Source organism: Bactrocera latifrons, unplaced genomic scaffold, assembly GCF_001853355.1.
Source record: "Bactrocera latifrons isolate USDA-ARS-PBARC rearing strain unplaced genomic scaffold, ASM185335v1 scaffold_2, whole genome shotgun sequence".
Taxonomy (NCBI): Eukaryota; Metazoa; Arthropoda; class Insecta; order Diptera; family Tephritidae; genus Bactrocera; species Bactrocera latifrons.
Window position 1 is genome coordinate 3,942,971 of NW_017535518.1, and position 16,914 is coordinate 3,959,884.

General features: G+C 34.6%; 1 protein-coding gene across 1 annotated transcript in view; it reads left to right on the forward strand.

The window, feature by feature from the left end:
• Nucleotides 1-16,914, forward strand: part of LOC108967868 (protein sickie) — a 369,021-nt gene that overhangs the window by 71,351 nt on the left and 280,756 nt on the right. Inside the window, exon 2 of the mRNA XM_018931510.1 lies at nt 6,212-6,382. Within this exon, the coding sequence (XP_018787055.1) occupies nt 6,212-6,382 (171 nt within the window). The remainder of the gene's footprint in view (nt 1-6,211; nt 6,383-16,914) is intronic.

A 16,914-nucleotide genomic window follows, 5' to 3' on the forward strand; every position in this document is an offset into this window, starting at 1 on the left:
CGGAAGGCCTGTCGTCGAAAATTGCGATAAACTCGCTGAATTGGTCGAAAGAGACCGGCATAGTAGGTCAAGAGCTGGGCATGAGTCATCAAAAAAAAATTTTATGAACAATTGAAAATTGAAAAAAAATTCAATAAAATTACCGCAAGACTTTTTTGACAACCTATTATATCAAAATAAGGAACTGCGTTACAGGCAAGAGAAGTTGTGAAGAAACAGTGGTATACGACACAAAAATATAAGTGCGCATGAATGTAGACTACACAGATATAATTAGTATATTTTGGTTGGTCTTTGAGTTTTACTTATTATATTTACATAAACAGAAACTATCGGAAATCTTACTTCATCAGATGAAGTATTACAAAAAGCGATTAGTATTGTATATATTTAATAAATATGAATATAAAAAATATTATATAAATATAAATAAATTTTTTCAATATGAAAACAATAATATAAAAAAATATTAAAGAGCTCAATGTATCCTACATCCTTAAACCTTTAACCTTTCTAGTAATATAATTGTCTCTCAATATTTTCTTCTTCTGCTTCACACTTGTATGTATGCATTTATATCACCCCCACAAGTACTAGTAAATATTTATTGATTGCGTAGTAATTTTTTACAACCTCACTCATATCGCAAATGTCATTGCCTGCGTATCTGTCTTTAAAATCTTTAAAATACTTCGATGGCGTCAGCAATTTATTTCACTTCAACACTTATGCGAAGCAACCCCCAATCGTTTATCCCCTTCAACATGTATTGCGCTGCAAATTCGACAAGTATCACTTCCGACATGCCACCCATTTCGTGTATTTTGCAAATCATCTCGGCATTTTGCATAAATTTCACTACATATTTATCACTGGCTTTTTGTTTTTATCCCCAATTTGCCATTGCGTATAATACTGCCACTGCGGTTGCCCATTATTATCACAGCTGCATACCTTTAGGCGCACATGCAGATGAAGCAAGAAATGTCGAAAATTGATTTTACGTTTCTGTTTTTTTAGTTGATTTGACACAGTGTGTGTGAGTTGCTCTTATAGGCAGTGGAACACCACCACCGAATGCCGGAATTCAATACTTCAACGAACTCTACTAGCTTAAGACATGTATTTGAACTACAAAGCCTACTTTTGGGCTTAAAATTTTAGCTGTCAAAAGCTGTTGACAAGGGTGTAGGTAGTATGGAAGTGTCAGCGACATGCAGCAAAGAGACTTCGGCCAATAACCTCTTGTCGGCTGGTTGTGCATAATTTTGGGCGCAGCGTGCCACCACCGAAAAATGACCAGCAACACGTGCTCCATGGCAAAGTAGCAGTGACTTAGTAGCTACTTTCTTTTATGCTGCTTTGCACTTTCATTTGCAATTATGTAGCACAGTTGAGGGCGGCTGCCACTCAAAACGCCCGGAAATATGCAATATATGTAGAACAAATGTATGCTAATGCTAACGGCAAGCGCAGCAAGTGGCCATATGACCATTTAGGGTTAGGTGAATTGGTTCACGTTTCTGCAAAACACTTTTCCAAAGGGTTGTGCTGACTTCTGTGCGTTAGGCGTGGCTGCTGTGCGTTGATAAGGCCAGCCATATGCACTTTACGCCGCACCACCCACGCACGCACAATTTGCTTAATGTTTTTGACATAAAATTTTAATATTTATGCTCGAGTACTTTACCCAAATACCTCGCACTCAACGTGGCATGCTCTCAATATAATATTTATTTTTATTGCATACTCTCAAGCGCGTAGACGATTTTCAATGAAATAATATTTCACTATAATTGTGCAGGGGCTAAAGCTCAAATGCTTTGCCGCGTTTTGCGCACTCTGTGATAACGCGAAATGCTAATTTTGGTCGTTTACATTTATTGTTATGTCGCTAGTTATAGCCTACCTTTAGGCTTTGCAAAACAATTAGGCAAGAAAATCTGTAACATAATTCTGTATGCAAATTAGTTTTGGGTGTGAATTGTGCTTGCACTAAGTACTTTTATGGGGAATAAAATTGTTGCATACTTTTTGGCGCAAAAGGCCAAATGGCTGACTTATTGCTTAAGTTTTTGTTATAATGCGCAAAAAGTAGTATTTAGCTTTTATTTTAGCGAAGAATCATAATTTTTTCCCCTTGAAAATAGTTATTACTTCTTTGCATACTTTTAGGAAGTATTTTTAATAGTTGGAAATTTGATTTCTATAGCGATTGCTGTAGAAAATAGGAAATTTATTTTTCAACAACTATTTAAAATATTTTAAAAGGTCTTGAACTATTTATAAGTAGTCAAAAAAACAGTGGAACAGACTAACTACGTTTAGGGTTAACTTTTTGTTGTGGGAAATTTTGTTTACATGAAAAACTTTATTAAAACTGTTCTAAAATGTATAACTAAAAAATTGTGCGTCACATCGTCATGAAAACAGATAATATTGTTTGCATAATTTTAGAATACATTTTTGAGAGTAAAGAATTTTGTTTTTTTGACACTCGCTATCGATTATAAGATATTTATTATATGAAATAGTTAAAAAAAATGTCGTTTTATCAAGAAAAATATCACGAATTTTTTCGTATACTTTTAGGATACATTTTCGGTAGTGGAAATTTTGGTTTTCTGTGCAACTGCTATCTAAGATAAAAAATGTTGTATCTAAAATAGTTAAAAAGTATGTCATTTCGTAAAACAATATATAACTGATTTTTTTGGCATACTTTTCGGATGAATTTATATTAGTGAAAATTTTGGTTTTCTAAACAACTGTTTATACAATGTTTTAAAATGTGTAAAAATAACTGAAATTCGTCTCGAAAAATAAAAATGTTGGGCCGGTGTGTAAGTATACAAGGATCCAGCGACGACGTTGCAACACTTTTGGGCGCTGATTACTTGAAGGTTTGTAGTAAATTTATAATAACTCAATTAAGAATTTAATATAATTATTATCGAACTGAAATTCTTACAAAATATTTACTTTCCAAACTGCTGTTATTAAAGCCAAACATTCCATTCAAACTCTGCTTAAATCCATTTCATATACTAACTTCACAGTTTTATTACTATTTACTTTTTTTTCACAAATAAAAATGTCAAACAAATAAATATGCGTTTGCATTCTCTTACTTAGATTTTCCGTAAAATTTTCCAAACAACATGAATTTTCTAACAATTGTTGCCATTGGCAACTGCATGAGAGCGCACATTGCAACCAATGATTCTGTTATGCTAGGCCCTTACTACTAAAAAATACAGGCACAATAAAAGAATTTATACGGCAAAAGAATGCGCTCACACACTCACACAATTTTCTTGTTGTGTAAGCCGCTTTGCTCAGCCACTTCGCCTGTATATTTTCGGTTGGATTTAAATTGAAAGGACTGTCACTTCACATGCTCTTTATCCTTTTGAAAGTCAAGTTTATCAGGCCTGCCTGCGAAATAGGCAGCCTACATTGGAATTCTTAGGCATTTGTTGCAGGCTCCACACACCGTTCGCCTAACACCAGTCGAACTATTTCTTGCTAACAGCGCTGCTGTTACTTAGTTACCTCTTGTGTGTGCTTTGAGTCTTCTCTTTCGTTTTATGGATACTTGCACTTACATTACTTTCATGTCAGCAACAGTTACTGGCGGCAATGGAGTTAGCATCATCACCGCCATCATCATAGATTCTCCATTTTATTGTAGTCAACTTCAGGCCGTATTTTATTCTTTGCTAGTTAGTTTGTGTTGGCTTGTTGAGGATTTGAGTTTTGTGTTCTTTGTTTTGGTTACTGTGAGATACGAATGTGGTACAGTGGATCGGTTGAGGAAGTCCGACTTGAAATATTACATGCGTTTTTCAAGTTTTTTCCGTTTCAATTGAGTTGTGTTATACAAGGTCATGGCTTTAGTAAGTTTGGAGCAGAAAATGGTCCACTAACCAATTTTAAGCTTTTAAAAAACTTTCTGCTTTTTGTTCGGGGTATACCTTTATGGATTTTTTAACAAAAAAGGAACCGTGTAGGTCGATTCGTTTCCGAAAGTCTAATGACATTTTTTTATAAAAATTTATGCTCCGATTTTCGGAAATGTTTTTTAAAGACTTTTATTTCTTAGATATCGTCACTTAAAATGCAAAACAACGTATCATCAAACAATTCGAAATTGAGTTTTTTATTGCTTACGATTTATTACATCATACTGCGTATTGTACCATAAACTTTTAAGCTTCTGCTGTCCAATATAACCAATACATAACCAGGATATAACCAATAAATAACCATTTTATAACCAAAACTCACATTTTGTTTCAATTTAAGTGGTTTCTGTATCTCCTTCACTTGTAAGCTTATGAAAAGTGATGTTATGTTATTTGTCATTTTTAATGACAATATATGCATACACTACTTACACATATGTATATAAAAAAATTTAAAGAACAACATGATTTTATACCACTGTTGACTGTACTGAATACTATTGTTATTTAGAATAATACATTTTTAACTACACACAGTCCCTTAATACACTTTTTGCCACCATCTCAGTTCTGGTAAATATTGACCTTTCTTAAAACCCAACTTTCATCCAGCCAGTTTCTTTTTGCCCTACCATAATCCAATATGTACATGAGCGCAGCAGGTGCTCTAAGCTAGTTTTCTTGCATAGTGGATGCAGAAATTTGCATTTTCATGTTTATTGATGTCTTAATTTTCTAGTTCTAAAGGAAATATGAAACAAATTTTCCTGTCAGCACCACAAAGGGTATACAAAAGCGTAATTTGTGCGCATTGCAGTTGCTAATTGTTTTGCTGCAACAATGCACAATTGAAATGGAGCAGAGTTAATACAGATTTTGTTCAAATTTATGAATATATACAAATGTATTTTTATGAAAATGTTTGCGAAATTTAAAATTCCTACGCATAAAATATGCTGCTTCATGCAAGAATTACATTTTTCCTAAGCAAGGAATTTTATTTTTGAACAAGTGTTCTACATTTCAGTAGAATTTTATTTCAAATACATGTTTCATTGCACTCTCAAGTTCAATTACATAATATTTTGTGAAAAACAGCTGCTGAAATGTTTGTTTCTTATTTCAAAACTGCCAACAAGTAACATTTGCATTTGGTTTCCGTATTTCATTTGTTAAAGTTTTGGTTATGGCTGTTCTCTACAAATGTAATAAGTTTTGTATATTTTCAGCCAAGTTTTAATCAAACATATCCAAGAAGTCACTTTGAATACTTACAACTATATATACATATATTATAATATGTAAATCCCCATGTAATTGCAATTGTAGCACCATCAATTCTTCCTTGCCTCTTAACAAAAATGGCTTGGCATTGCTTGTTACGTTGGCGTGCGGAAATTACAAAAGTCCTTTGCCAATAATTATGATAACATCACTGGAAGGGCGTAGGTTATGTAGCGACTTTGCCAAATTTTGCATAGGCTTGTGTTTTATTGCTTGCTTGCTAGCTTGCTTGAGGTCACCAGGGCGTATACGTAATCGATTGGCACTCAACACATTTGCTCATACATACATAAATGTGTCTAGTATAGAATAAGACACAACTAAATGAGCTAAGGAATATACTTATATCATAAGGATATTTGTGTGTGTATTACACCAGAGTGTTTTTTTTTTTTTTTTTTTTTTTTTTTTTTTTTTTTTTTTTTTTTTTTTTTTTTTTTTTTTTTTTTTTTTTTTTTTTTTTTTGACCTCATTAAATTTGAGTCCTTAATATTAACATTAAGTACTCAACTAGGCCTGTAAAAATGTTCCATTGAAAATACATGAAAATCGCGATTTTTTGTCTTTAAATTTCTATAGCTCAGAGGAAAAGGAAAAGCTATAAAAAAAATGTAAATGACAAACTTATAGAAAATTTTATTTGTTACAAAAAAGATCCGTGAGCAAAATCGCTATCATTAATACTTCTCGAGATAATCGCTTTTTTAAGAATTCCTTTTGCAAAAACCTCAAAAAACCTACTTACAAGTGGATATACCATTCAATATTTATTTAGTTTTATTTTAATGTTATTACATTTTTATTATTTTTTATTTTTACTCTATACTTTTCGTAAAATGACTTTAAGAAAGCTTTGTATTTGAAACAGCAAAAATATTACGAACGAGTTGTTGAGTCACCTTCGTATATGAAATTTCTTAAATTCTCTCATTCAACTTATTTTATTTTGTTTTTTCCAGATTTACACCGACTGGGCCAACTACTATCTCGAACGTGCCAAATCCAAAAAGAAAGTCACCGATTTGTCAACAGACTGCCGCGATGGTCTGCTACTCGCGGAAGTCATTGAAGCGGTGACGTCGTTTAAAGTGCCAGACTTGGTGAAAAAGCCGAAAAATCAGCAACAAATGGTAAGTTTATATAAAAATATGTAGAGTTTATGGTTACTATTTGTTTTTTAAGCTAAAATTAATTTCGAAAATAACATACTTGCTGAGAGGGAGTTTTTCTGCAATGAACATTTATATGTATCAAAAAAGTTTTGCTTCTCAGACAGCCTATAGAAATAAATTTTGTTTTGAATAATATTTTTTGCCATAATTTATATAAAAGCATCAATTCAGCACCAACGTGATGCACAATCGCCCAATTACTTCTTAAATTTATAAAAATGATAATTTCATAATTAATTCCATACATCAAAAGCCACTATTTCGCTAACTTCCTAATTATGCAATGTTTTCAATGTAATCTGAGTGCAACAACATTTGAAAATATACACAAATAAAGCTCGCATAAGTGTACAACACACCTTAAGGCTTTAAGCGTAAATGTCTAAAAGCTTTAGCAGCCACGACCGCAAAATGCGCAGGTAAACTCGTGTGTGGAAGTGCACTTTTCCCTCAAGAGTGCTTGTCACACCTCCAACAACAAACACATTACACTTATCTGACTCATCCATGGCAAACGCTGATATCACCGCGCATAAACGCATACACATAAATATTTCCGTATATGTCTCAATGTATGTGTGGAATGTGTTTAAAACAGAACCAACTGCCGCGTAATAGAAAACTCGTTAATTGTTTTTCGCACATACAAAAGTCGCGGCACAAAACGTGAAAATATTTCATTTTCCCCATATTTTTCAACCACCGTTAGATAGCGTTTTGTTGCAGAAGCACTAGTTTGCGGTACAGTGAGCAAGAATCGTTGGCTGTTGTCATATACCCAGGAAGGGTTTGACATACTGAAATTTTTTTAGAAAATTGGAAAAAGTTTAAATACAAATTCTGTTGTCTACAAAAATGTAAAAAAGATTGGTTTAGCGCCTTAAAGTATACTTCAAGGCAAAAAATATAGCGAAACATTATTTTTTATAGAAAATTTACGTAAATTTACAAAAACCATTTATTTTCTTCAAAAATATTAACATTTTGGTATGGCTCCTAAAAGTATACCTAATGCAAAATTAGCGTGATATGTTATATTTGAAATTGAAATAAATTTACTAAAAATGTTTTCCTCAAAAATGTTTAAAAAATAAAATGTTCGCGCCTAAAATTATACCTAAGCCATATGTAATAAAAATATCTATTTCAATATACTCCCGAGAACTCCACTCTATATGCGTGTAGGGTATATCTCCCTTCCAATTTTTGGCGGCAGACATAGTCCGCACTTGACTTTATTCGTCACGCACACACCCCATATTCACGCAAATACAAACTGCATTTACTGCCATCATTCACGTTGAAACACACACATGTACACGCATGTGAATTTGTCTTTATCTACGTCTAGCGTGGCGCTGTAACGCAATGCGACGTGTTGAAAAGCCACGACAACCAACTTGACTGGTGATGCCACATATCCTTCGGTGACGCGGTTGGAAGAGTGTCAGCAGCGCAGTTGAGGGAAATCGTATTAATGACAAACTGTATCCTAGCAAATGAATGAATGAAGGTAGAAACTTACTAACGAAAAAATTAAATTAAAGTAGAAACTAAAATAAATAAATGACGTAAATAAGGAGAAAGGATAAATGCAACGTCCGAATTAAATTATTTTAAGCTTAAAGAGCTGTCCTGTTTGACAGTTGAATAAAATAAGTTAAGGTAAGTTTCATGAGGAATATTTAATATGATATGAGAATTGAGAATTGTTGAATAGTAGATAATATTTTATGATTTTATGAGGAATTTGATATGATTTATAGAATATCATTATATGGTATGACATCACGTTTATGACTTAAATTAGCATGATAAAGTAAAAAGTAAGGTCATGTGATATCAAATGGTATCATTTCAAGTTAATGTGAATTTTTTTGGTAAATTGCTGTGACTTTGCATTTTACGTGATGAAATATCATATGACATCTGAATGCATATTTCCTGCTTATTATCAATCTTAGATAACTCGTATATTAGTCAGATATTGCTATCCACCTCTCTCAGGTATATGATCGAGTGATTTAGAGTCAAGTCACTTGAAATGAACTAGCTTAACTTTTAATGTGAAGAAGAGGATCGAGTACACATTAAAAACTCGTTGACTTAAGACAATTTTGAATCATCTGATCGTACACTACATGATGAATAGTCACATGATTTTCTGAAAAATTTAATTAGAATTTCCCAACATCATGTGATGCTGTGGCACTGTCTCGTCATGTGTTGTTACGGTTGAAATATGATAATTTGTGTCATGTGATCCGGAAAAGTTATTATGAATGTGCATCTTGTGATACATAATCATATGATCTCAATTGTCATTGATTTTCTTAATATTAATGGAACATCAAGTGTCTTATAGTCATACAATTTTAAATGACAAAGATGACGTATAATCACATCATTTTTATGAAATGAACATGATATCATGTCTATATGATCTTAAAGTAACATCATGTGATATATAATCATATAATCTTAATGGAGTATCATGCCAAATATAATCATTGACCCATCAACAAATCAAAGATATATTAAGAACAAGTAAGGAAGGGCTAAGTTCGGGTGTCACCGAACATTTTATACTTTCGCATGATAAAGTGATAATCAAGATTTCATTTACATATTTTTTTTTTTTTTTTTGCTGTAAAATTAATTAGATTAGGTCAATTTGTGTACTTTGAGTATTGAATTGTATTTTTATTTATTTTAATTGTATTGAAAAGTTATAGTCCGATCACGACAATTTTTCCGCAAGGGATACACACCTCAGCTCAAATACCGTATTTGTGTAAAGTTTTATTCCGCTATCGTTATTGGTTCCTAATGTATATATTATACAGAGAAGGCATCAGATGGAATTCAAAATAGCGTTATATTGGAAGAAGGCGTGGTTGTGAACCGATTTCACCCATATTTCGCACATGTCATCAGGGTGTTAAGRAAATATTACATAACGAATTTTATTGAAATTGGTCGAGTAGTTTCTGAGATGTGGTTTTTGGTCCAAAAGTGGGCGACGCCACGCCCATTTTAAATTAAAAAAAACGCCTGGGTGAAGCTTTCTTCCGCCATTTTTTGTTAGTCGGTTAACGCACTTTTAGTGATTTTCAACATAACCTTTGTATGGGTGGTGGACGTGGTTATTATCCGATTTCTTCCATTTTTGAACTGTATATGGGCGTGGCAGTGGGCCGATTTTGCACATCTTCGAACCTAACCTTCCTATGGAGACAAGAAATACGTGTACCAAGTTTCATCATGATTTCTCAATTTTTACTCAAGTTACAGCTTGCACGGACGGACAGACAGACATCCGGATTTCAACTCTACTCGTCACCCTGATCACTTTGGTATATATAACCCTATAGCTGACTCTTTTAGTTTTAGGACTTACAAACAACAGTTATGTGAACAAAACTATAATACTCTCCTTAGCAACTTTGTTGCGAGAGTATAATAATATATAATATCTACTATATAGCTCTGAATTCACATTTTTACCTACAAAAAAACTGTCCATAATACGCTTGATCCAATATATAACTCGGCACACACCTTTAAACACACACGCAAACCTCTCACGTAATGGTTCCCTAGGCAGCGAATATGTCGCCCATTTGCCTATTGAAGTTCAAAGACACGTAAAATGAATCAAAATCCTCTTACAACTTTTCTTGCTTTGCTTAGTTACCACTTCGCTGTAGCGCAAAATGCAAATATAAATAAAATAAAACGCATCCCCAACGTACTGCGCATACGGCACAAACTTTTGCTTAAATCAACATTTGAATAGCGCTAGGAAAAATGCTGGCGCGTAACAGGCCAGTAGCCAAGTAACGGCACAGCGATTGAAAAAAGCGCTTGAAAGCTTGAAAAATTTACACGAAAGGCTGGCTGGCAGACTTGACTTTGAGCACTTTTACATTTCGCTGATTTTTCACTACATGCGCGCACGCTGCAAACGGCGGTGCGCGGATAGGTATGCTTTTTTGCGCTTCACTCCACTCAACTCAGTTCAACTTCGCTTTGCTTTGTTCCACTTGGCGTGCATTTGCTGAAACCACTCATTAGAAAAAGTGTTGGCTGCGGCGCATACAAAAATTGTTTTATTTCCTATTTTCTCGCTTTCCGCCGCGCGCATACTTGGCGCTGACTGTTTCTTTCTGTTTTTCCCTTTTCTTTTGCACTTTTTGTCAACTTCTGTGCAAGTTTTGTTTCAAAACTTTATTAAAAACTTGCCGTGTTTGCATTAGCTGTGCTGAGCACTCAAGAGGAAAAGGTTGGTAGAGAAAAAAAAACTAACGGTACTGCAATTTGATAGAGTTAGAGTAAGCAGCTAGTGTAATTTTTGTTCTACTTGTTAGGTTGGCTGAAGGTGTAAGTATTCGCCCGTATTTGATTTAAAAGTTTTATTATTATTGTATTGAATTTATTTAAATGTGTTAGCCGTTAGTTTGAGTGATGTTGGCTGTCAAGTGAGTAGAGAGATAGTGAGAGAACTAAGTACACAGTGAGTGGAAAAGTTTGCGAACATTGACCATGAAGTAATGAGCTTTAAATTGGCTGGGTTCAAGGAAATTTAAGTGAAAGAAAGTTTCACATCTTTTTTTATGAATTAATTACTGATAACTTTGAGTGATTTTCCTGAATACAGGTATTTAAACTTTATAAGACTCACACCAGTAGAAATATCAGTTTAAGAAGAGAAAAAAATTAAGATAAAAGAAAATAGTGAAAAAAATGTTAAAAAATAATTTTAAAAAATTCCAAAGATATATTTTTTATCATATTTATTATTATTATTATTATTATTATTATTTTTTTTTTTTTTTTTTTTTTTTTTTGGACAAAATTTTGACGAATTGGTTGCCTTTTTTAAAAGTCATTTTATCTAATAATAAAAAAATTTAAAGCACACGTATAGAATACAATGGGAACGGGTGGGTGCTACGCCTTTGGTTGATTGGATTTCAAGATTTTTTTGGGCTAAGATGGATCTCTGCCCTCAATAAGGCTAGTCTCTGCCTAGTTGTTGGGGTTCTAAAAGGTTTTTGATCTATGGGTTATCTAACTAGTTTTTTTCATTTTTTAAGGTTGATAATCTTACCGCTTGCCTGCTGTAGAATCTGTATGAAAGAAGTCGAGGTGGAAGTATCGCAACACTTCCTTCTTGATGGTCCCGCGTTTGCCAGATTAATCTCACTTTTCAGATATTCCAACGAACTTGTGGAAATAGAAATTAAACGCCTGAGAAAAGTACTTGTCACAAGGCGCTTTGCCAATCTACTCACTATTATTTTCGGACCGACACTGAAAATATTTGTGTTTTCCATGAGTTTTCACTGACAATATAAAAGCGGCATTTTCTTGTTCTTGCAAGATTGCACGATGGCACAAAATGCCACCCATCGGCGAATCTAGTGATATATGACGGCACAAAAATAAACATTGGGTTTTGATCTGACATATTTTACAGCCATTGAAACTTTCTGCGTGTGTTTGTTGTTGTGCCGTTGCACCAAAGGGAAAATTCTGCAATTTCTGCGTGTAAACAAATATCAAGTGACAGGCCGCCAAAACACAGAGCAGACACCGATTATAGTGAGTGGAATGTAAGTTTTCAAGTCGTTTTCAGCGAAAACTGTGTTTTCGTTTGACAGATTTTATATGGACGAAGACACAAGTTTTCGTACGAAAACCAATTTTTCCCACGAAAACATGTTTTCGTTGTCCGTCCGAACATAGTATATTAGAACGGATGAAGGAGTTCAATTTTTGGCTTCATAAAGAATTGTATATTGTAGGCCAAATACGATCTCTGGATCAGCCATCCAGCTTAACCTAACTTTATCCAACGTAAACTAACCTATAGAATATAATGTAGTTTAATAATCGTCGACCCATTGGATTATTCTAATAAAAGGCAAGCTTTTTCTGCTTAAAGTTGTCCGAAATCCAAAAATCCAAACCTTTTATTGAAATATTGATGAATACACATTAGTAAATATAATTTTTTACTATAAAATGGCAGTTTCCCTAAAACCTTGGCTTTAGTGAAACAAATTGCATTTCAGAGCGGCCAAAATTTTAAAGTTTTTATAAAAAGTCTTATTTCTTCATTTATTACAAATACACCGTGAAATTTTTTAATCGACCGGTTGAGGCTTTTCTGCAAAATTTTCTTCAACCACTCTGAAAATAGCATCTCGAGAAAAACGCATTCAAAGTTTTGAGTACCGAATGGACGGCTTGCAAATGTCCTTGCAAATACGCTCCTAACTCCGAAACTATTTACAAGATAAACCTCAAACTTACAGAGAATACAGTCGACATACAAATATATCCAAACATAAATTTATGATATTCATAAGTGAATATAACCCTTTAATTTGAGAATTTTAAATTCTCGAGCCAACTGAAAAAGCGCAACCACATTTGCACCCTAATTGAGCTCAAGTTCATTGTCGAAATGCAAATCGCATTATGAGTAACACATACAAATGCAAACTAAAAGCAATAACCTCATACCCACCCCGCGCCGCAGCAGTATGCCACACTGCACTGCGTCTGCAGCAAGTCTATGAAATAAGAATTTATTCCAACTTTTGTCGAGTTGACGCTTTGCATAAGCAATGAGAAGCGCCGCATGCCAACTCGCCATACTAGCAAACTGCTGGCGAGCACCCAGCGGGAGCGCTGCGGCGCCTAAAATCGCGCTATGTGTGCGAACACAATGCAACGCCCAGAAAGTGCGGCATGTCGTATAATAAACGTGAAGGGAAAATTTGAAAAACGAACGTGACATGAGTGGAAAGCAAAAAAAAAACAAAAAAAAGCTTACTAGATATATGTACGTGGATGTGCGCTGAAAAATCATGCATTCGCAAAAAATGTAAAAGAAAATAGAGTGAAATGTAAAAATATAAAATAAGGAAGAATAAAAGTGGCAACTTGAAATTTGGCAAATTAGTTAAGCAGCAGCTACACTGCGCTCACTTTATATACTCCTCTTCTTCGCTGCCGTAGCTTCTTGCAACTCAAAGCATAACATTTATTCTGCACGTAGGCCACTCAATTGTAAATGTCGCTTGGTCTGCGTTGAGTGGGCGTGACAGTGTACGTGTGTGACATGTTGCTAAAATTGAGTTAGGCGAGTTAATTTTTACTGAGCGACAGCTAATTTTATGCTGCACATGCGTTTTTGGCACGAAAGACTTTAAATTCGATTGGCGGTAATTTTGAGTCTCTTTCTTTGCAGCGAGCTTTCTTTTACTTGGCGAAACAAATACTGTAAATTTCTTAGCAATATTTGAAGATATTTTCTGGAGTTACAGTGGATCTTGCCATCGTTCGACTTGTCGTCTTTCTACTTGCTTTCTTGTAATGATATAACAGTTAGACGTGCGACCACGGAAACTTGAATAATGAGGGCTACTCTAAGGCCAGCTTAAAAGGTCGATCCTGTGATAAAAACCCAAAGGATTCCAGTTGAATAACTAAGAATTATTGTGGTAAATATTTCAAAGCAGTTGATCTGAAGGCTTTCAAAAATCGATAGAGCGCATTCAGCTTGTCAGAATTGTATTGAGGAGGCTAAAATATAGTAGCTGCACTCTGCTCTAGACCCGAGATTCCGAAGTGGAACAAATTGATGACTAACGTACGCAAAGCTTACACGAAGTATATTGGTCCAGCGCTAGAACTTGGAATCGAGCTCATTGACTTTACAGTTTTAATAGTGCGGACACTTCTTCACTAACTCGGGTGAATCTTCACCTTCCTGAAATTGGCTGCACTTCGAAGCAATGCATCTACTGTTTCCCTAACAGCTGGCAATTCTGCTCAAAAAAACGCTGAAGGTATGTTTGCTATATGATTTGGTTACATAAAACTAGCTTCAAATCACCTATCCACATATTCATTGTAGGTATACAAGCAGAAAGAAAAAAATCAGGAGTAAACTCAGCGACGCAGTGGTCTAACTGGTTAAGGGTTGTAGTCAAAGAAACAGAGAATTGTAGAGTTTACCTGTTTGGACTCTTTCATGTACCCAGCAATCTTCGTAGCAATGCACCGGGTAGTTAGGTGCTCTTAATGTCCTCTCAGAATTAATAACAATTTGTAAGACATCGCTGCTTAAACAACTAATTTCACAAGAAATTTTGATTCAACTCGCTTCCAGCCTTTTTAATTTATTTTACTTATCTATGTGCATTATCAAGAGGCCTAACGTGACTTAACATCATATGTTTACATAAATGAGAGTGGTATGAATTAAAATTTTTATATCATATAATGAGATATCAAGTGATTAAACACCATATGATTGAAAATATATAAGTGATATGAGTTTATTAATAATCCCTCATATTCTCATAATTTTGCTTAACCTTGTGACGACATATTTTTATATCATATGATGTGGCGTAATGTGACGTATAGTCATGAGACTTGTTTATAAATAAAGATTTATATAAAATTTTATAAACTGACAATGAAATATAATGTAAAGAGACATCATGTGATTTAACATCATATTAATTTATATATGAGATTAGAAGTAATGCCTTTTTATCTTCATAATCCTGTACGCCAATAAAGAAGAATCTTGCAAAATATTTAAGTGACAAAATTTTATATTATATGATCAGATTTCATGTGATTTACGATAACTTATTATATAAAAATAAAATACGAATCGAATTTTGAAAAATATTGTATTTTTATCTGATCTATGAATAAAGATGATTAGCGTGAAATGATTTTCAGTCATGTGATGTGATATATGTAGCACCGAATTAAATGCATAACACGCAAATTTCGGAAGGAAAACTGTTTACACCATGATTTACCTCTAGCCATAAGCTACGGCAACTTCTACAATTGCTACTTTGCTGCAGACTGCATTCAAAATAATGGTCAGCTTAATAGAAATGTACGCCCAAAACTCCTTCCTACCAGCTCAAAGCATTGTTGCATTTGCTGCAACCATTTTCCAGCCTTCAATGGAAATATATAAAGTCTACTACAATTTTGCTTTCATTCATGTGCTTTGAAAATATTTTTCTACAAGTCACATAAACAACATCCCTCCCACTGTATCCTTTTGTCATGGACGTGCCAACTTTAAATCCCCTAATCGGCTTGGCACGACGCCTACAATTAATTTTCACACCTATAAATTCTACCATAAACTTTTCTCATAAATGGCACAATCCCTTGACTCACGCGCTCGCTTACACACGCCCAGCCGAGCACACCAGCTGTGCGGCGTACGATTTTAGCACCAATAAATTCTAAATTAACCTGCGCGCAAGTGAAACTTCAACTTGACTTTGGTCACTAAAAACTCAACGAGACAAATATACATACATATTCACTTTGTGGTCCCCGGTTAAACAAGCCGTGCCTGTTGCGGCTCCTTCACTCACCCACTTAGGGACGCTATGCTCTGTGCCACTTTGCGTAGCCAAGCAATTGTAAATCGTAGCTCATTTGCAGACATTTGCAGACATTTTCTGCATAACGGCAACTGCTGTGCAACGACCCAGACTGCAATGTCGCCAAAACGGTTGAGGTCGCGGTGGTCGCAGTCGAACTCTTGCAACTTTTGCGCCAATCAATTGCGCTAACACGCCGTAATGCGAGCGCAGCACTACAACTGCTCACGCACACATACAAAAGTGATGCATTTTCCCTTTTTATCACACTACCCTAATATTTATTACTAAATCAAGTCCAACGTCTTCAGACGTCGTGCCCCATAATTTAGCGTTGAACTGTCGCCGAATGCAATTCAAATAAGCAGCCCTGCGGTTCACATAGCGCCCTTCCTGGGGGAGTCGCTCGATTTGCATAAATTACGGGACATTACAAAGGTGATTACTCTTCAGTGCGCTGCGCTGGAAATTATGCTCAATGCGCGCAAAGAATGAGTTTACTCAATTCAATTGAGTTGAGTTGGCTGGTTTGTTGCTTGCCTTTTCGTTGGCGCGCTGGAGCAGTGTTAGATGCTGCAGTGAACTGTAGCTAATGTAAGCAATTTATAAACTGATTTGTGATAATAGAAATATAAAGCTCTTAAAAATATCCACCACTTTAAGGCTAAAGCTCAGAATATGAATCAGAGAATATTAATGTTTTTGCGAAAGCCAGGTATTATTAACTTATATTTTTGGTTCGTCCCTGAAAGCGTTCCAAGGTTGTTTCTCACCTATACATTGATCTAATGCCTTGGAAAACAACTTCACTTACAGATTATGGATTTTGTACCGTTTTAGATTTGAAGACATAAGAATCATACTCAACATACTAGGCTATTGAGGCGCAATTGCACAAAATATAACTTTTAAGTTTTTCGTTGAAGCTTATTAAGTGATTTAAGCTTGATTTGTTTCTAGTAAAAACGTATTTGAGAATTTGTAGCAAGCCTTCGCCCTACTTTAAAGTTTATTCGTTTACTCAGAAAGCTTTCCCACGAGCTT